Here is a 22,468-nt window from a genome sequence, read left to right on the forward strand (position 1 = left end):
TGGGGCGGGGGGGAGGGCTCTCTGTCACTCACAGCTGATCTTAATCCTAACTAATAGAAAAATCCAAAACAATAACAGCAAAAGGGATAATTCAGAATTTTTTAGAACACTCTTCTTTCTAGAGCCAAACCAACTAACAGAAATACCAATATTGGGTACAATTAAATAAAGCAAGACTGAGAAGATGTCCTGGTCGGCCAAAGAGCCAGTCAAGTAAGTATTTAGTTTTCAGGTCTAAGAGATTCTGTGACTTTCATCAGAGGCAACAGTTATGCTCCCAAACAGTTTCTGAAGATAATAACTCACAAGACTTTTATAGATGACAGCACACCAGCTAGCTAGATAGGTGAAAAAGGGAAGTAAGGGAGAAAGAGATGGAAAGATAAAGGAAGATACATATACACACATGTGTGTGCACACATCTGAATGCACATAGCAGGTAAGTATATAATATTTCACTCACAGAGGAAGGGGGGATATGGGAAAGATTACAGTGAGTTCCTCCAAAAGAGGGTCAAAATATGAAAAAATAGGGCATCAACTAAGCCAAACATAATTAGAATCTCAACTATTTTTTCTTTTTTTTTTTTAAATGAAAACATACCGAAAAAATACTACAGAAGAAAATAGAGAGGGGGCTGGAAAAACTCAATCCAGAAAACTAAGGGTCACACACAAAATTATTTCTCTTGGTGAAAACGAGTAGAGAGAAGGTGCCAAGCCTTTGAGACAAAATAAGAAGGGTCTACAGAAATAGAAAATACAGCCTTTCTTTAAAACTGCACAGATTTTTTAAAATTGTGGCAAAGCTATCTATAGATACAGGTAAGAAATTTTGCAATATCTGACTTCAAAACTGACTTTCTTAAGGGTTCTTTGTGCTTTTTTTTTTTTTTACTCAGAAGGATATTTTCTACAGAAACAATGATATATAGATTCCTAAATTAATCTACCAAAGCCTATTTCCTTTTCATTGCATCATATTTTCTCCTGAAAAATAACAAGAAGCCCTACTAATGTTAAGTATGTTCAGTTCTTAATTTTTGAGCTTTCTTCCCCGTAAATGTTACTCAGTCTGTCTGATCCTACCTCCCTTAGACAACTGGACCCGTAAGAGCTATGAAAATGGCCTCCAGTAACCTTAATATGCTTAAAATTTTTCAATATCACTTTTAATATGTACGAACACATAATAGCCTCATTCTCAAAAACCAACTATGCTAAACTTTACTAAGAAGCACAAAGATCATAATGAGGAGAATTGATATAATCATACAATTTTGGGGCACCTGGGTGGCTCAGTCAGTTAAGTGTCCAACTTTGGCTCAGGTCATGATCTCACGGTTCGTGGGTTCGAGCCCCAAGTCGGGGTCTGTGCTGACAGCTCAGAGCCAGCTTTGGATTCTGTGTCTCCCTCTCTCTCTCTGCCCTTCCCCTACTCTTTGTCTCTGTCTCTCCACAACAAAATGTTTAAAAAAACTAAAAAATATAATCATATGATTTTAATTGTAATTTATTCTTTAACATTAGGCTGTGGCAAAATAAATATTGATCACCCCAATATTGAGAATTGACTTCAAATTATAAAAATGATGTGGAATACCATCAACAGAAGTAGATCTTGGGACTGATGATTTAGAAGTAACCCAATATCTGGTAACTGAAAAGATTTCCATTCACTAAATCCCCAGTTAAGTCTGAGCTAGGTTGTAGTAATGAGATCTGACACAGGCTACAGCAAAGAATTCAGGATTCCATCAATATTTTTTATGAGTAATTCCAGTTTAAAATTTTAAGATAACCAAAAATGTAAACTTGGAGAGTGTTGAAAACCAAAAGAAAATGAAAAACAGGAACCTGGATGGAAATTAATATTGTCAATGACAGACAGAGACGGCAGAACTAGCCCTGGAGAGAAAAATCTGTTTCTATAGTTGGCCATTCCAAGCACGTCAGCTCTGTGTCACTTAGTGAGTAGCGGCGCTGTGAGAGACTACAGAAGAGCTGATCTAAGGACAGTGCTCAGGGGCCCAGGGGTTTTTCTTCCATCCCACCCTGCACTATGGTTTAAGGATTCCCTTTCCATCCCAAACTTTTATTTGTAACTCAAGTCTATCCGTTTTTGCCGTTGGGTCAGAAGAATCAATGTCTTCCAAAATCCAAGGTGTTTCTGGGATGCCTGGGTGGCTCAGTTGGTTAAGCATCTGACTTCAGCTCAGGTCATGATCTCATGTTTGTGAGTTAGAGCCCTGCATTGGGCTCACATCTGTCAGCGCAGAGCTCGCTTCGGATCCTCAGTCTCCCTTTCCCTCTCCCTTTCCCCCTCTCAAAAATATAATAATAATAATAATAAATGTTTTTTTAAAATCCAAGGTTTTGCTTCCTCATACAGGAGAATCAGGCTTACAAGAGCCTTGACTGGGACAAGAAATGCTAAACACAATGATATTCCATTCCTGATTCCTAAAAGAAACTCCACCTTCATACATAAGGATATTTTACAGCCTTGAGTTATACAAGAAGGAAATTAAAGGAAGGTCTTCCTTCTTGCTGGGCTCGTGGAAGTGGCCTTGCATCTTCGAGTAGGTCACCAGAATCAGAATGATGAATTAAAGTTCCGTTACTTTGAAGATCTTTTATTTGACAAAGCCATGCCCTTTAAGGTAAATCCAAAGGAAGAAAATACTTCTCTTACCTTGTCTTTTAGTTTTTCCATCCAGCTTCTCACTAGGGAAAATAAGAGAATAAAATGTAAATAGCCATCTTTTTACTTATATTTCATTGAATTAAGTTAATTTGATAACTTATATTTCAAGGTATTAAATTAATTTGATGCACTGGTTTCATTATATAATATACTGTGAAAGAGTCAACAGTATTAACGTGACGATAATAGTCTTGTTTTTATTCTCATTTATTTAAAAATGCAACAGAGGGGCACCTGGGTGGCTCAGTCAGTTGAGCATCTGACTCTTGATTTTAGCTCAGGTCATGATCCCAGGGTCATGGGATTGAGGCCCAAATCAAGCTCCAGGATGAGCATGGAGGCTGCTTAAGATTCTCTGTCTCTCCCTCTCCCCCTCTCCCCAGATTGTGCTCTCTCTGTCTCTAATTTAAAAAAAAAATGCAACAGAGAGCATAAGCATATCCTTCATATCATCGTTAGATGAACAGAGAATATTTTTGTTTGTTAAATGTATTTTATTACTATTGAATGCTTTAGAGGGAGGTCTGGGGTAGGATACAGGAAATCACCTTTAAAATATCAAGTTCATTCCTGACCCATACACCACCAAATAAAATAAATAAAATAAAATATTAAATTCATGTCTCATCTGACATTTTCTCCTTTACTTTATTCCTCATATTTCTCAGTTTTTAAGCTCAATGAATATTCTGCACTTGAATCAATGTCCAAGCAAAGTAAGGTAGGAAGGGGCAAAGGGCAGGCTGGGGCTCCTCAGCACTGGCTCCAAAGAGAAGCATTTGCATTCACAGTTGAAGAAGGAAATTTTGACCAAAGACAAGAACAGGAAGTATTTCTGAAACATACATAGCTTGAAAGTAGTACCACTCCATCATAACACAACCACTATAAAAAAAGAAAAGCAACAATCTAAAAAAAGCCGGGGGGGTGGGGGGAGCTGCCTGAGTGGCTCAGTCAGTTAAGCAACAGACTCTTGATTTCAGATCAGGTCATGATTGAGGGTTGTGGGATGTCCAGCATCATGTTCCCATGGAGCCTCCTTGGGATTCTTTCTCTCACTCCCTCTGCCCCTCTCCCTTACTCGCATGTGCTCTCTTAAATACATACATACATACATACATACATACATACAACCAAAGGAATGAAAATTGATAAGGGAATGCCAAGGCAAGACAAGAAAAAAAATCAGAAAAAGAGAAAAAAAGATGATTATTTATAAACAGAAGAATCAATGCTGAATTTTTTTTAATAGTTTATTGTCAAGTTGGTTTCCATATAACACCCAGTGCTCATCCCCACAAGTGCCCTTGCTGAATTATTTTTAAGAATAGAGAAACACCACACTGACAAAAGGGGTTTGAACTGATACAACTTTTTGGAGATGTGGGAAGGGACTTGCAACCTATCTTAAAAGTTTTTTAAAGGTTTAATCTTCTTAATCCAAAGTTCCTGTTGTAAGAGAAATGTATCTTAAACAATGAATCATTGATATGCACAAAAATTTTTGTTAAATGCTATTTACTGTAACACTATTTATAGTAGAAAAGAACATGTAAACAACATTGTTTTCAACCATAGATGATTGGTTGAAAAGCTCACAGGGAAACAAAACCTTAGATTATACCTATTACACAAAAACTTAAATTATTTCAAGAAAAATACTTGATATATTACAAGTAAAAAAATAGGGCATATATAACATAAGCCCAAGTGTGTAGATAAAAATATTATGTATATAATTGGGATAACGTACATCTAAGTGTTAACTGAACTCATCAATGGGTTGTAGCATTATGAGTGATTTTCTTTTATTCTCTGCATTTTTAGAATTTTCTAAGTTATTTATAATTTCTTACTACTCGTAAATTAACAGAACCCCAGAAGACTCTGTAGACCTTTGCAAATGGAGGTTAATGCTGGGTTGCTGACAGTGAAGAGCACAAGAGGTTGGGGCCCTTTCACTGGGACAACCCCTCAGCCCACAAGTACACATTCATTCTAATCCCACCGATTCTGGTTTGTTTTCTTTCTTGAATTTTTTTTTTAGGGGCACCTGGGTGGCTCAGTCCACTGAGCGGCCAACTCTCGATTTTAGCTTAGGTCATGATCCCAGGGTCATGGGACCAAGCCCAGCGTTGGGCTCTGCACTGAGCATGGAGCCTGCTTAAGATTCTCTCTCTCCCTCTCCCTCTTCCCCTCTCCCCTGCTTGCGCTCTCTCTAAAAAAAAAAAAAAAAAAGAATGAGATATAGACTTCTTAAATCACTGTGTTGTACACCTGAAACATTATGTAATATTGTGTGTCAACTATACCTCAGTTAAAGAGAAGAGAAAAAAAAAAAAACACTGCAGTCTCTCCGTCCTGCCCACCAGCATTCTCCTGTGAATAGCATCCCAGCAGAGCAATGTGCCCTTTCCTAGCTTATCTACTGTAAAAAAGTGAAGAAGGAGAGAGTAAAGAAGAAATTGCAGGTAAAATAACATTTCCATGTATCCTATCAATTGTAAGTATGCTTGGTTTTTAATAGACTGGCTGGAAAGTATCCCAACTGCTTATCAAGAAGGATATATTTAAGGGTACCTGGGTCGCTCAGTTGGTTAAGCATCTGACTTCAGCTCAGGTCATGATCTCACTGCTCATGGGTCCTAGCCTGGCATCAGGCTCTGTGCTGACAGCTCAGAGCCTGGAGCCTGCTTCGGATTCTGTGTCTCCCTCTCTCTCTGCCCCTCCCCTGTTCATGCTCTGTCTTCTTTGTCTCTCAAAAATGAATATGCCTATTCAGTATGCCAGCAAGTTGCTTTGGGAAAGGGTATGACCCATTCCGCAATCTTCAACGCCAATAGCACAACACTTCAACTCTCACTCTCTCTAAACTCTGCTTCCTTTGTCATATTTTCTTCTCTGACTCTGACCCTCCTACTTCTCTCTTATAAAGACTCTTGTGATCATCTTCCCATGTCTAGTCTTTAATTCTATCACATCTGCAAAGTACCCTTTATAAGGTAACATATTTACAGGTTCTGGGTCTCAGGATGTGGACATCTTGGGAAGGAGCATTATTCTGTCTCCCACATCAAGTAAATTCCCTAGATTTCCTTACCCCTAAGATGTGTTCTGCACAGCTTCTCAAGGATTCCCCAAGAGTAGGGAGCCACAGTGATGATCTCCTCACACATGCCCCCTTTGCTGGCTCCCCAGCCACCCTGTCTCATTTCCTTACTCCCTCACTATGCTTCCTGGAATCACTTCCCACATAAACTCCTTGCACACCAATCCAGACTCAGGGTCTGCCTTTATGGAGAATTCAAACTAAGACACCAGTCTAGTTCTGCCACCACATAGGTAACTTCCCCTCCACCACACCAACTTTATTTTGTACATTAAAACAATCTCTTAGAATGAACAGAGGTAAGGCACAAGAAAGGTTCCACAAGGTTAAGTTAATTCATTAAATAAAAGTAAAAGGCAAGTCTAACTCAAAAAAAAAAAACAGAAAAGAAAGAAAGGCAAGCTCACCAAGTTCAAGGCAGACACCATCTCCACTGATCTAAACTAATTTTTTTAAATTTTTTTAATGTTTTCTATTTATTTCTGAGAGAGAGAGAGAGAGAGCATGAGCAGCGAGGGTCAGAGAGAGAGGGAGACACAGAATCTGAAACAGCCTCCAGGCTCTGAGCCAGCTGTCAGCACAGAGCTCGACGCGGGTCTCGAACCCATGAACCGTGAGATCATCACCTGAGTCGAAGTCGGACGCTTAACCAACTGAGCCATCCAGGCACCCCTAATCTAAACTAATTCTAATTGAAGGGCTCAGGCTACCTGGATTTATAAGACATACCCATTCCATAGAACATTGTGTAAGATGCACTTCATAGCTAGCTCCACTTAGTTCACATTTGATTTTGAAAGGGGTATACAGTCTCTTTAATAATGAAATTTTCAAGATTATTTACATCTTTCAATAATGTGGGAAATTTTATTTTATGTCAGTCAGTGAAAAGAAAAATGTATGTTTCACCTAAATAAAAAATGCAATGTCAGAATACTGTCCTTTGTTCAAAGCATACGTAACTAAATTTCAATTACAGGGTTTCTACAGTGTCAAGAAATAAATGGAGACCAGCTCTTTTTCTTCCTTATTATTTCACCGTAAGTGGCTCTTGCAGCCTGAGAACAGCAGAGCTTTTTTCCAACTTACATAATACCTTTACGAATAATAAAATAAAACTTACTGTTTTAAATACTGTCTGCATGTTTCTCTAAAAATCTTAGAATTTTTAGAATTCTACAGCTACACATTATTCTCTAATGATGCTAAATTTACCTGTTTTAACAATCACAGAGAAACTCTATCCATAATCATTTGCTCTTCACGTAATTACAGAACAGCAAGATCCCAATGAATAGAATGACGTACTTCTTTGCATAGGACTAAGTGAGCAGCAATCGTGCATCTAAGAAGCAATTAATTTTGAAGACTCTGCACTGAGATTTGGAGAGAAGGGTACAAAGAGCCCAAATAGCCTAATCTCTACTTTCACGTAACATTAAGAATGTCTTTAGTTAACTGCAAGCTGAGGAACAATACTAGATACCTTCTGGGAGGCTGCAAAGAGAATATCTTGTAATCATCTGCATATCTTGTCGGGATCACTTAGAAATGCTAACTGTACAGATAAACTATAAACTGCATGGCTACCAACTCTAGCGAGGAGAAGGCTGTTATGAACTTCATCCATATGGAAATCCATGACGCAAAAATGAAGAAAGCACTCCTCCAACGTGTGCTTCTTTTTTTCCCCAAAGAGAGGAGCATGATATACTACTGCTCATGAGGGAGGAAACAACTTGTCATGGTCTTCCTCTACACCTGGTTGAGAGGGAACAAAAAAATAAAAAATCACTGGGCTTTGCATAAAGTTTCCCTTGAAACTTCTTTTGAGCGTGGAGGCTTCTGATCTATGGTTCTACCATTCCACGGCATCAAGTTCATGCTCAGGGCACCTGAAATTCTCCCAACTCACTCTTATACTTCTCTCTTCACATTTGTACTATTCAATTTTCAATCCACTGGTGAAAAAGGAAATAGTTTGGTCTTCATACTTCATGTTTTTTAAGAGGATGGGAGGGGCAGAGGGAGAGGGAGAGGCAGAGAATCTGAAGCAGAATCCATGCCTAACACAGAGCCCAACCCAGGGCTTGATGTCACGACCGTGAGATCGTGACCTGAGCCAAAATCAAGAGTTGGACACTCAGCCGACTGAGCCACCTGGGCACCCCCATAGTTAATTTTTAATAGAAAGTTTACTGTTTCTGAAGTGCAATCTCATCAGGCTTCCAGGGCAAAGTCAAGTTTGTGTGTGTGTTGTGTGCCAGATCCACTGAATCCAAAATTTCCCATCTCAAGATAGATGTGAGGCGTTCGTTGCCATAATGTCCATCAGCCCTACTTGTAGTCCCTTATTCTCAAGTTCATGGAAAGTGATAGCCCACTTCAGCTTCATGAAAAGGTCCCCACGCACCCTTTTCCTTTACATGTATATTTTGGGCTTCCACTGATAAAAAGCTATGGTTTGATTATAGAGTGAGGCAAAGAGAAGACTTGCCAGAGACCAGGTAACCCTGAAGTCTCATTTTTACCAATGAGCCTTATCTAAACTTGCCGGCATGATTCTGCTTGCTCAGCAAGGAGCTCCTACTTTCCTAGTGCCATGGCTCAGCCAACAGACGAAGTCGACTAGACACGGGGAGCTGAATGAGTACTAAAGTGGTTTTCAAGGCAGCTTCAAGGTTTGTTCCCAAAAGTTCCACTTACCAGTTCATAACGTGTTACTCCTCATAATAATGGGCAAATACCAAGCTGCACTCTCGAGAGAAATGAAGGCAAATCTTTGGTTAAGAGCACCTGAGCACCACAGTTAATACACTCAAAGACAGAGCTTTTCTTCCATCTAAATGGATTACTTGGAAAGAAAGTTTCTCTGAGCTCTTGATCCTTCAGAAAAAAACCCTAAAGGTCTCTCCAAACCACTATAGAACAGACACAGCCGGTGAGCAAACTCAGTCCACACCTTTGCTCCTTCTAAATCTCACGAGCAAACTTTGCACATGCTGTCTGGGAGCAGCTGTTCAACTATATGGGGAAACTTTTTATTAAGGCAGTAGAGCCAATCTCAAACTCTTCATTCATTAATCATCTTAGACATACCTCTATTTTGCCAGGTTCTTCAGATTCTAATCCCCCTGTCCATTATGCTTATTTCCTTTCTCTCATGCTGGACTCTTTCCTTGTGCAAATTGTCACTTGTCACTGGGGGTTGTTTTTCCCTAGGTATCTTGTCCACCTTGCACTGCAGAAGTGTCATTACAGATGAGTAGTTTCTTGTTTGCTTGTGCTGAGAATACCAGGGGCCTCACCCACCTGGAACCCACCACCTGGCTGTACGTTAATTTCTCAGTTATAGGTTCTTGCAGGATGAAGGCAGCCCTTGGGCTTCAATGTCATTTTTCTCCCCCAACTCAGAGTCCCGGGAAGAAAGAGATTCTCTTGCTGTTCCCTGGCTTATGTGGGGGTATTTTTCTAGACCCCCTTTCACCAAAGAGGTAATTTTTCCAGAACGCCTCCTTATGCAAAGGTTTCAGCTCCTGCTGCCTGCCCTACACCAGCCCGAGGCTGGTCAATTGGCCCCATGTTGGTGTTAAAATTTACCCCTCATCTCAGCTTCCATATGTGGCCCACGCTTCCCCTTGGTACCACAGCATAGCTCAGGAGGCAACTGCTCAGGATTCAAGTTACTGCCAGTGGCAACAATGGCTTGCCTTTCAAGCTCAGGTGCATATTTAACATTTTTGTTTTAATTTATGCAGAATTTCTCTGTCTCATGCTGCTGGAACTGGACAGGCAGACTCAACGTCTAAACAGGTGTTTTTGGTTTTTTATTTATCGAGGTAAAATCCACGTAACCTAAAATTGACAATTTTAAAGCCTACACTTCGGTGGCACTCAGCACGCTCACAGTGTTTTATAACCATCACCTCTATCTTGTTCCAAAATGTTCTTATCACCCCAAAAGGAAGTCCCATGCCCATTAAACAGCCACTTTCCATTCTCCCCTCCTGCTAACCCCTGGCAACCACTAATCTGCCTTCTGTGTCTATGGATTTATCTATTCTGGATATCTCATAGAAACGGAATCATATAATATATGACCTTTTATATGCGGTTTCTTTTACTTGGCATAATCTTTTCGAGGTTCATCCATATCATAGCATGTATACAGACAGCCAACAAGCACATGAAAAGATGCTGAATATTAGCCAATAGGGACATGGAAATCAAAACCACAGGGAGACACCACTTCAATACCCATTAGGAAGGCCATAATGAAAAAAAAATGGATAATAACAAGTATTGGTGAGAAGGTGGAGGAATTAGAACACTTGTCCATTGCTGGTGGAAAGATAAAATTTGCAGCCACTGTGGAAAACAATTTGGCAGTTCCTCAAAAACTTAAACATAGAATTATCATATGATTCTGCAATTCCACTCTTAGGTATATGCCCAAAAGACTTAGTCCTCCAACAAATATTTGTCCATGAATGTTCATGACAGGCCTATTCATAATAGCCAAAAGGTGGAAACAATCCAAGTGTCCATCAATTGATGAGTGGATAAACAAAATGTGGTATATCCATACACTGGAGTATTACTCATCCATAAAAAGGACTGAAATGCTGATACATGCTACAACATGGGTGAACCTTGAAAACATAATGTGAAGTGAAAAAAGACAGGCACACTAGTCGGTGTTCTAAGATGAGGTAAAGAAGCTATTTGGGCCCTCCTGGAAGCTGGGTAGGGAAAGAGTGTAATTCATATTCCATCACACATACTCAGCTCATTCTACCACTGGTCCCATATAATATCTGCCTACTGCACTCCCCACTAGAACAAACACCCAACATTACATTCAAGACAGACTGCCTAGATGACTACAAAACAGGAGTCCCCTCTTATTAAAATAGTTTCCCACTTAAATTATTTATTTCTCTGGAGTAACCATAAAATGTTCAAAAACTGCCAGACCATAAACAGAAGAAACTCTTACCTAGGTTTCTTACTTGATATGTATTCATTCCATTAGCAGAAGAATCCAATGTTTATTAAGTATCTAAATAATACCAGGTACAGTGTCAGAAAATATCCACAACACCTTGCATATTTATGAATTAAAATAAAGGTTGCAGTTATGTTTAAAAGGGAGGAAGAGAAACTGAATTGTATTTTTTCAGCAGACATAATTAAACCCCAAAGCTCTGGGCATCGATTAGACACTAGAAATAAAATCTGATTATCCTAGAGACTCATTTCCAGCCAAACACTTTTATGAGTTGCCTAACTGTGCATAGTCCTGAATTAGCCATCAACCAAAATGGACTTGTTTTTACCTAGTAACAAACAAACCGTGAGCCCATTATGAGTTTCTTAAGAAGCAGCCAGAGATCTTTCATTTAATTGGCAATATAACCACCTACATTATTAATGATAAATTTACTTTCCTCTTAATGTAGAAGTCTAAAGGCCATCGGTGCTACAGCAAGTAACAAATGTACACTAAGAACTTAACCAAACAACATCCACTTTCTCTGTGGCTCTCCATTATTGAGAAATATTTTTCCAAGAATTGTGTGAGGTTTCAAGTTCACACAGAGGCATCTGCAATAGACTTCAGAGAGAACTGCAGCTACTCTGAACATCTTAACTCAAAGAAAAACGCTTTCAAGATTTTAATGTGGTTTATGATAGACTGACAAATTGAAATTCAAGACCCTGCCATTTCCATTGGGCCAAAAAGAAGTCAAATAAAAATAACCGGAATAGTCTTCCTTCATTCTGCTTTCTCCCACCACATACTTCATAGGAGGTGCCTTCATTTTCACCTTAGTACCGTGAGAGCCCTCACCGGTTTCTTCCAAGCAGTATTTTTGAAAGGCAATCTGATCACTTCACTCTCTGCTTAAAACCCCTTCAAAGCTTCCTACTGCCTTTGGGGAAAAGTCTAAACTTCACATGGCTTACAAGGTGTGTAGGATTTCAGTTCTTACAAGTTAAGTGTGCCACACCTCCAAATCTTCACACTTGCTCTAGCTTCAGTCTCTACCCCTCTTCTTCCAGCACATCTCTACTCGTTCTTCAGGCTTAGCTGAAAGAATGCTTTTCAAAGAGGTCTGCTCTGGCCCCTATGCTAGGTCCCTTTCCTGGAGAACCCAGAGCATCCTGTTCTGTATCATTAACATGGTAATACAATCATAAGTGTTCTTGTTTGATGACTGCCTTTCCTGTTAGTTGATTAAACTCTCTGAGATAGGGGTTGTCTGTTTTGCTTGTTGTTGTGGCTCTAACACCACACAATACCTGGCACACAGGAGACATTCTTTGTTGAATTAATGCATCATCTTCTACAATAATATATTCTCATGAGGACTGAGGCTATTGTTCTCATACATTTGGAGCCAGATAAAAGATAACTGGGCTGATATAATTAATAAGATCCTACCGAGTACTCTCTGCAGGAGGGGTTCTTAACAATTTTTGAGCAGTGGGCCCCTCTGTCTGTCAAATGAAGACTATGGACCCCTTCTTGGAATAATGTTTATAAAGGCATAAAAGAAGATATAGAGAACTCTAAAGAAACAATTATATTTAAATCCCACTATCAAATTATGTTTTAAATTAGTGATACAATAGTAAATACACCTTTTTACTGTCATTAAATAAAGAGATCTAACGGCAGGTCTAATTACCATAATTTCAAAGTAATGATGAGCATAAATAACATATTGAGATTATCTGTGACAATTATAATGTTGATATAAAAATATCTGTAATATTTATTAATGAGAAAGACACACTGCTACTAGTATGGCTCCTGGCTCCACTCATAATTAAAACACTAAAATTCAGTCAGAAGTCAGTGAAAATAAGAGTGTCATTTTTACCATCCAACTTCATGGAACTGTCAAGAGATCTCTGCGAAACCCATATAATTGCACTGCTTGGCTCTCCCACTGTGGGAGAGTATAAGCTACTTCCCCCCATCCCCACACCTGGATCCACAACCACATTTGTGCAGCGTCCACATTTCCCCTGCGTGGCTCCCACATGTTGGTTGCACATGACAGGTGTACCAGTGCAGGTGCATTCCTGTGGGACAGAGGCAACTTTGCTTCAAGAACTCACTATCGGCCTGGTCGAGACATTCTCAGAACTGCCCTCTCCGCATCTGTCCCTTCTTATCTGTCCTTTCCTCTCCAGTCCCCCTTCCTTCCACCTGTCCGCTCACAGAAGTCAGACCTGCACCTTAAAGTTCATCTGAAACTCTCCCAGCCTACACTTTTGCCCTTCCCTTCATCCTTCCCAGGTGTATTCATGATAAATCTCCTGCACACACAACCTCATCTTGATTCTGCTTCCGAGACCTGAACGAATGCAATCCCTTTTTTGTTGTTTTTATTTATTTATTTTGAGAGAGAAGGAGAGACGGTGGGGAGGGGCAGAGAGAAGGAAAGAGACAGAATCTCAAGCAGGCTCCACACTATCAGTACAGAGCCCAACGCAGGGCTTGAAATCATGAGCCGTGAGATCATGATCCAAACCAAGATCAAAAGTTGGACACTTAACTGACTGAGCCACCTAGGCGCCCCATGCAATACTTTTTAATCAAGGAAAAAAGAAAAACGTATTCAACTGAGTTTATTCAGACCTGATTATTCTGAAAATATCTGCACGTTCTACATTTACAACACTTTACCAATATCTAACACCTGATTGCATAGAATGGGCTTTCAGTGAATTTTTTTAAAAAATCTTTCCCATAAACTCTCTGTCATCCAAAGGAAGGCTCACATAGGGTTTAAGGCCAAGGACTAGCCTCCCTGAACAGATGACAGTGGCTCATTAAGGAACCTGGAACAGGAACAAGAGAACTGAGAGCTACAGCCAACACGAAGACTTGATTTCAATAAGACGATTTGAAGATTATACAATGTCAACCCATTAGAATACCCCAGTGTCATTCCTGAGAGCCCCTCTGACAAAGTCCTATGGGATATGAAGGAAGCACACAGGAGCTCCTTGTGCACAACAGGGAAGCTAATACCCTGGGTGGCCAGCTGTAACTTAGAACTGAAGAGAAGGCACTAGAGAAACAGGATTGTGGCAAATAAATCTTAATGGGGAAGAAAGAAAAAGACCGTTTACAGCACAGAGCATTTCTCTTCCCCACTCTCCACCCCTTCCACAAGGGATTTCAGGCATAATAACATAAAAGGTAATATTAGAACCAATATTAAAATGAATAGGGAACAGGAACACACCACAAAAAGGGAAATGTAAATGAGCAGAGGAGAATCAAGATGATGAGAGAAGTAAACAAGTATGAAGCTTCTATGAGCTGATGGAGAGAGATGTGCTCCTGGCATCTCAAGTTGAAAGTTGGAACACATTTTCTGACTGGGACCTCTTCTGGTGTGTTGGTCAGATTCCACAGGACTCTCAGAAGAAATCCTACTTCTGGTACATTGTGAGCTAAATCAGTTGTGATGGGCTGCCCGAGGGACCTCACCATGACCTATAGCATGGTTTCTAAGGGGTAATGCCCTCTGAGTTTCACTTTTGTGGGGGCGCCTGAGGGGCTCTGTCGGATAAGCATCCAACCCTTGATCTCAGCTTAGGTCATGATCTCCCAGTTCATGAGATTGAGCCCTGTGTAGGGTTTCATGCTGACATCGAGGAGCCTGCTTGGGATTCTCCCTCTTCCTCTCTCTCTGCCCCCTCCCCCACTCAGAAGGTCTCCCCCCTCCAAAATAAATAAACATTAAAAAAATTATTAAGAGATAAACTATTTAAAAAGAACACTTTTGGGAAAAGAATTCACTCTAAAATGTAAAATATCCTGTGCTTCCTTATGTAAATAGAAACATGGAGGTATGGGGTGAATTGTGTCCCCCCCAAAATTATATGTCAGATATGCTGATGTCTTAGCCACCAGTACCTCAGAATGTGACTTAATTGGAAATAGGGAGCTTTCAGATGTAATTAGTTAAATTAAAATGAGGTCCTACTGGAGTAGCATGGGCCCTGAATCCATACGACTTGTGTCCCCGTAAGCAGAGAGGCACACTGAGAGGAGAGTGCCAGGTGAAAACCAGACACGCAGGAAGAAGAAAATGGCCACATGATGACAGGCAGAGATAGGAATGATGCATCTATAGGTCAAGGAACACCAAGGACTCCTCGCAATGCCTGAAATTAGGAGAGGAGCATGGAACACACTCCCTCAGAGCCTCAAGAAGAAACCAACTTTGCCAACACCTTGATTTCCATTCCTAGCCCCTAGAAACGTGAAAGGGTCCATCTCTCTTGTGTTTAGCCACCGTGTTAGCGGAACTTTGTCATGACAGCCCAGGAAACTGATACAATAAGCTTAGGACTTCTTGCCACACACTTTCCTGTCCAGCTTCCTACCACCATGCTACTGATGACTACGTCTCGTATTAACATACCAGGTTTCACGGGATTTGGTTCCACGCTGGAGATGCTCCAACACTCTCAGAAACTGGATCCCAGGTAGCAAAACTTGGCCTGCTGATGCTAAGGCCCTGAGTCACCTTTTTGTTCCTGTGGAACAATTTGCATGCTGAGATGATCCAGCTCAATTCTGGCCTCAATATATTACACGTTAATGGTTCTTTTCTTCCAAGAACACTTAGGAAAATTGCCTCATTAATTCTCACTACTCCCTTGTGCAGCAAGACAGGGACAAGTGTGATTAACTCAATTTTGAAGACAAAGACCCTGAATTCTAAGATCCTAGGACTATGAGGAACATTGAGAGGTCATCAGCTCCAAAAAGGTCCAAACTTGTTGCTCAGTGGAATCACCTGACAACTCAGCAAAAAATACAGATTCACAGGCCCAGCTCAGCAGCTCTAGGACACAGCCCAAGAGCCTATATTTCTTTTTTTTTGTTTATTTATTTTTGACAGAGAGAGAGAGAGAGAGAGCAAGCAGGGAAGGGGCAGAGAGAGGAGGGACAGACGATCTGAAGCAGGCTCTGTGCTGACAGCACAGATGGAGCCTTGTGTAGGGTTTCACATTGACATCGAAAAGCCTGCTTGGGATTCTCTCTTTTCCTCTCTCTGTGCCCCCTCCCCCACTCACGGATGTGGGGCTTGAACTCATGAACGGTGAAATCATGACCTGAGCCGAACTCGGACGCTTAACCGACTGGGCCACCCAGGTACCCCCAGAAGCCTGTATTTCTAAAGTTCCCCACACACCTCTCCCCAGTTTTTTGTAACCTGGCAAGCACAGTTTGTGAACTGGCATCTGGAAAGCACAGACTGTCTAGTCTTTCTCAAATTTGGAGAATATGTGGGCAGACCCTTTTCACAAGATAAAAATGCTTATGATCCTCAGGTGCTAACAAATTGTTTTTATTATAATGTTACTTAAGTAAAAACCAAAGTCTAGACATAAACTCCTAATCCTGGTAGCTCTTTTGCACGACTATAAAAACTAAAACAAGTTCATAAATTAAATAGAAGCCCAATAAAATCCAAAATGACATCAACAGTCACTGATCGCCACAGAAGCAGTCCCAGACAGGGCTGCGTTGCTCAGGCCACACGTGTTGCAGGAGACTCTATTCCCCTCCACTTTTCTCTCCAAGAACCATGACCAGGTCTGCCTTCCTGCAGCCAGCCTCAATGTCATGGCCTTCACCTCAGGAGAATGTGATCATAAGCACAATGTAAATGCAGGCTTTCTAATCATATGCATACTCAGCTATAAGGAGTCATCTAAACAATCTAAAGTAGGCTTATCCTGAGGTGTTTACATTATCATCCAAATGTGATCACAAGACATAAAATTTCCAATAGTAAACTTGTGGACTTACCTTTGATAAATATCAACCTAATCCATTTGCCTTCTTGCTGGCAGGGTCAGAATTCAGTGAACATTGACTTTAAATTCTTGGTAATAATTAACACTATACTGTGCTTACTATATAGCAGACACACTGTTCTAAGCCCGTTACACAGACTAACTTGTTTGCTCTTCATATGAACCATGTATGGTAGATACAACCATTATTTCCACTATGCACGTGATAGAGCTGGGCAAGAGATGGTAAGCAATTTGCCCAAGATCACCCAGCTTCTAAGGGGCAGACCCAGGATTTGAACCCAGAAAGTCTGAATCCAGAGCCTGTGTTCTTCACCACTAACTGAAGAAGTGACATATTGGCATTCCATGATTTGTGGTAGAGTCTGATTTCTCTCTACTCCCAACAAGTGAGTAGTGATCTGAGTGATTGGGTCCAGGTTGGCAAGAGGTGCAGTAATTAGGAGCTTGAATGAGGGGTGGGAAGTTGCATTGCATGGGAACAGGAAAAAGGGGCGTCAGGGACTCACCAAGCCAAAAAGCCAGGCAAACCACCTACATAGGTGTCCATCCAGAAAAGCGAGATAGAGTAGAAAAATCTGGGTGGATCCCAACAGGACAGAAACCAAGGAAACCGGATGAGTAAGCAGGTCTGAAGCAGAGTGAGGCAGAACTTAGAAATATTCTCTAAGCAGAAGAGGAAAACATCTGCAGCCTTGGGGGTGACAGGGAGGAAGCTGTTTCAGTTGCCTTCTTATCTCCAATAGAATCCTGCAAAAAGGAACCCCAGTCAGCTCAGTATAAACTTACATATGCTGCCTAAGAGGACCCCTCATAAGAGAGATAAAAGTGACACTTAGCTCTCCGGAGAATTCAAGTCACAAAAGCTCACCATAGGAAAAACCCAAGGCTTCTTCCTCAAAGACAACTGCATCTTTTATCTTGTCATCTTCCAGGTCATTAAGTGAATTTTGCTACCTAATGCTTCTCACATTCTAAACATATAAAGACTTCACGCTATATCAAGTTGCTATAGACGCGACCGCAGGTGAAGCAAAAAGATTAGATTGCTGTACTCCAATGAATGGTCTGCTTTTCGAAAACCTTATTTGTACATAATGAATAGGAGTCCTCCTAAAACTGGGTTTGTGTTGTAATGATAAAAGATACCCCTGTATACTGACCAATATGGCTTTCTTCTGCCCTTCAAAGTATCTGAATGTTCACCACAGCAGTCAGCACTTTATGTCTGTCTGCTTCTGGAGAGATCCTGGCACTTTTTCTAATTTAAAGGGCAATTTTTCTGAAGGGAACAACACCAACAGATCAGGAGAAAATGTTGGAAATGAGAATAACTAAAAGAAAATAAAAAGAATCTGAGCACATCAGCAAGAGGAGAAAGAGGCAGGAGACAAATGATGTTTGAAAGCTGGAGAAGGGGGAGCAGAGGAAAAGCCATTCAGATTCAACTTGGAAATGTTTGGTGCCCATAATTAAACCTTTGACTTCATAAGTAAGAAAATCAACCCACTGGACTTAAGATCAAAATAGCATTAAACCCCAGTGATGAGAGGGGGGAGAAAAACGCAAATCAAAGACCGTACCATAGAGAATAGACGATCTTTCCCGGCTGCAAGATATACTTGCTTCTGAGCTATTAAAAAAAATGTCATAATCACAGATACTTACATTCCCCGTTTTTTTCAAAGAGCCTCTCTCTCCATCTGTGTCAGCAATGTTTTATATTTGATGGTTTCCGCCCCACAAGTAGTGTCTATTTTAGGTTACAAAGTAGAAAGAAAGATGTAGGCCCAGAAGAACCAAATGTTTTGAACCCAATAAGCCTACATAAATTCTCTGTGTTGCTTCATTTCAACAATCTATTGACCTTCTTCTGTGACCAAGTGATTGCTGGACGGCGGGTACAGAGATGATCAGGACCCAGTTCCTGCCTTCAAGGAGCTTACAATCTCACAGAGAAGACCTAGTGAGAATTAATATGACAAGTGGTTAAGTCCTCTTGGACAGCAAAGATGGCTGTCAGAAATAATGAATGAAGTCATTCATTACCAAGTATCTTTACTCCTGCGGAAACTTGGGGCGGCAGAAAGGGGTCTCCCTTCGCCTGAGGGTTTTCAAAATGAATGGCTCTGTGACATGAAGTGCCACATAGCAAGCTTGCCCTACTAACAGCTTAGGCACCTCCACTAGAGCTCAGCATGGGAAAGACATTTGCTTTTTTAAGTCTCAACTATTGAATCCTGACCCTGAATCTGAGTTTGATCCTCTTATGATGCAATGTTCCTATGGTTCTGAGAGTGAATGAGTCTACCTAGAAGAATTTTTGATAAAGACTTTTGTATCCACCTAGGTTCTCACAGAGAGAATAAAAACAACTGACTCAAATCCGGATTTCTCAGTAATTTGTCTACAGTGCACATCTCAGGCCCCACAACATGACATTCACCTTTAACTTGTTGGCTTCAAGTGGAGCACTTTCCAAATGGCCTCAACTTCTGTGCCTTGATTTTCTAACTGGCAAGGCAAATGCCACGTGCTTGCTAATGCATGTATCAGGGATCTTCACTGCAGAGAGGAACTAAAGCGCTAAGAAAAAACATTTCCAATTTGATCCTCTATGGGGCCATGTTTCCTCTGATTTATTAATTCTGATAGAGAAAGCAACAAAATATGTCCCAGGTGAAACAGATGTATGCATCCCTTTCTTGCTACCCTGAACAGAAATAAGCATTCGGTTACATTTTTCAATCATTCATTAAACAAATAGTTGTAAAGGCTTATGAAGTACATGAAAGCGTGCTAAGCCATAGGAGAAAGTGAGGTGAAATAAACAGGGCTCTTTTCTGGGTTTCAAAATCTTCTAGTTTTAAAGGGATCATATATGCAAATAACTTTAATATAAGGCAACATAATTACCTCATATTTAATTAACTAGTAACAAAGCATCTTTAACACAGCATGTTACCAGGTAGTATTCCTTATTTCCTTGCTCAAAGCTTGGTCCATGGATCAGCAGCATCAGGGCATCACCTGGGAGCTTGGTAGAAAGGCACAATCTCAGGTGGGTTCACACAACTATTGAAGCAGAATCTGCATTTTAATCAGACCCCCCAGATGATGCAAATGTTCAATGAAGTTTGGGGAAACACCCCTTCATTATTTGGCATTCAGTCACTGCCCACCAGTGACAATGTTGATAGAAGCCAACTTCAAAGCAGAGACTCAGATTTTTATAGAATAAATGCTTCATACGTTGTTTTTAAAGTGAATCTCCGAGGGATTTGTTTTAGGATCTAAGTGTACAAAATGTGGTTCTAAAGCTCAGCAAACTATACGTTCCTGAATTTTAATATCCTATGAGAACTCAGACCCTTACCTGGAATGCTAAAGGGTTTTAAAATATAGCTTTATTCATCCTGGTAAGAGCATTTTCTTTTTAAAGCTTATTATGTATTAAATTGACCTTGCAGAAGCCACTGGAGGAGAAGGAAATTCTCATCAAGTTCAACTCGATGATAAAAATCTTTTAGAGGGAATGTCACCAGAGGGAACCAAGACGGGATTCCTCCCAACTTAAGAGCTGCTGAGTCATAGAATCATAAACTCTGAGCCCAGAAAAGACCTCAGAGGTTATTCTCTCAGCACTGCTTCATTCCCAAGGAAAATCATTCTGCAGTACCTTCATGTCCATAGTTTCTTTTTCCAATGAGCTCCAAATGATTCACATTTATCAACCAACCTATCAACCAACGTATAGATTCTTTTTATCTTCTGACACTTGCAAAGTGCTATGAGCGGCTTGGTTATAACACATAAAGCTGTATGCCATAAAATGCAAAAACAAAGAGAAGTTTTAGGAAGAGAACCCTTGAGGCAGGGTGGTCAGAGAGGGCTTCACGTGGTTAGAGGGAATCTTGGAGCTCAACGGTCCTAGGAAACAGAGGTGCCAGGGGTTAGGTGCTTTGACCTGGGAGAACTAGAGTGAGAAACCACGCACCTGCCTAAATCCTTCTACGATGCCACGGCCCCCTCTCCAGTACTGGCTTTCTGGAATTGGGCTCTAGGGCAAAGTCTGCTAGTTGCCCACCAAAGTCCATTTTCCCCTCTTCTATAGCAACAGAACCATAGCTGGACACATGCTGCCCCGCTGCCCTCGTTTTCTATTCTTCTGCATCAGAGATGGGCTTGGGACTATGCTGTTGCCATTGCAATTTCTATGGAAGTGACATGTGACTTTGGGATCCAAATGAGCCTCCTTTACACTCTCCTCCCCCATTGCCCACAACTGCAACCCCATGATGAACCACATTCTCGCAGATGCAGAGCAGGAACTTAAGAAGGAGCCTGTGGCCTGAATCACCTATGGAGCAGAGCCACCCTCCAGCCCGGAATGCTTACCTCAGACTTTCCTGTGAGAAAGAAAAAAAAACGTCTTTGTTAAACCACTGAACTATTTTTGGGTCTCTTTGTTATAATGACCCAGCCTCCCCCTAGCCAATCTTAGGATATAACCAATAAAATGTAACTAAAATGAGGTTAAATGAAGTTGTAGAAGAGCTATAATAAGAAGCCTGATGCTTTCCTACTTTAATAAGAAGTATCACTTTGCGTTATTTCCTTGACTCAGTTCCTGGTATACATGGATGGAGCCAGAGCTAAAGATTATATTGTGCAAACAGATGGACATGTTATTGGGCACTTACCAGGTGCCAATTTGTTAAACAACTTACATACACATTAAATTAATTAATCCTCACAACAACCCTATGAGCTTCGAAATCTGACTCTCTTTGATTTTCACAGGAGAAAAACAATGAGGCTTAGAAGGATGAATTAACTAAATCTATAAACAGTTATTGTTGAGTAGAATTCAAACCTAAGTATGAGTGATTCCAAAGCTAGTGCTCTTTTCCAAAAGGCTATACCTCGTGTGTGTGTGTATGTGTGTGTGTGTGTGTGTGTGTGTGTATAAGTGTATGTGAGCATGTGTCCATGCGTGTGTATGTGGGTGTATTGATGGACAGGGACCAAGTTAAAGAAATAAGCATGACAGTTAGATGTGATGACCAGAGACACTGGACTGACAGAGATCTGAGATTTTCACAGGTTATAACTCTGGCCAAGCTATTTAGCTTCTGCGGGCCTAAGTGTCCTCTGGGGTAAAATGTGTTACCTGAACCAGATGATCTCTAAGGAAACAGCTCTAACAGTCTGCAGCAAATGTATGAAAACCCTGCTGTCACTCATGCACTACCACCTATGTGATGCTTTTACTCTCAAGTGTGAACCAAACAGAAGAGCTCGCTGGAGAAATGAGGGTTTGCTGAAGGAACACCAATATGCCACAACCATGGTACACCCACAGACTCAAACGCATGGGGCTTCAGAGTGCCATAGGTTATGATCCTTTCTCCTGCTCAAATCTTCTTTATTCTTCTTCAGCAAAGCGAGACGGTACTAATAACTGTCCCAGAATGAACGATAGGAAATTCGATCCTTTTCCACCATTGTTTTTCACTGCAGCCTTGCTCATAAGTTAAATTAGACTAAGTCAGACAAGTAAGCACAGGAATACTATATCATGGGCCATGTGGAAAGAGAATGGGGGAGAGTCTTTGGGACAAGCCCCGTAAAGACTCATGAAGGAGGGGACCAATTCCTATAGCAAGAACCTTTAAATGCTGAGTAATGTGAGGGAGAGAGGCAGGAAGAGCACACAGTGTGCTCTGGGCTCATAAACCATCCTAGCGACACAAACAGAAGGGTCTGTGAGATACAAACCATTCTCAGAA

General features: G+C 40.8%; 1 protein-coding gene across 1 annotated transcript in view; it reads right to left on the reverse strand.

The window, feature by feature from the left end:
* The window catches only part of ARMH4 (armadillo like helical domain containing 4), a 103,773-nt gene that overhangs the window by 5,679 nt on the left and 75,626 nt on the right, over positions 1 to 22,468 (reverse strand). The window contains exon 5 of the mRNA XM_077769395.1: positions 2,696 to 2,727. Coding sequence (XP_077625521.1) covers positions 2,696 to 2,727 — 32 coding nt within the window. The remainder of the gene's footprint in view (positions 1 to 2,695; positions 2,728 to 22,468) is intronic.

The sequence above is a fragment of the Crocuta crocuta genome, unplaced genomic scaffold (assembly GCF_008692635.1).
Source record: "Crocuta crocuta isolate KB4526 unplaced genomic scaffold, BGI_CrCroc_1.0 scaffold10, whole genome shotgun sequence".
NCBI classification, from domain to species: domain Eukaryota; kingdom Metazoa; phylum Chordata; class Mammalia; order Carnivora; family Hyaenidae; genus Crocuta; species Crocuta crocuta.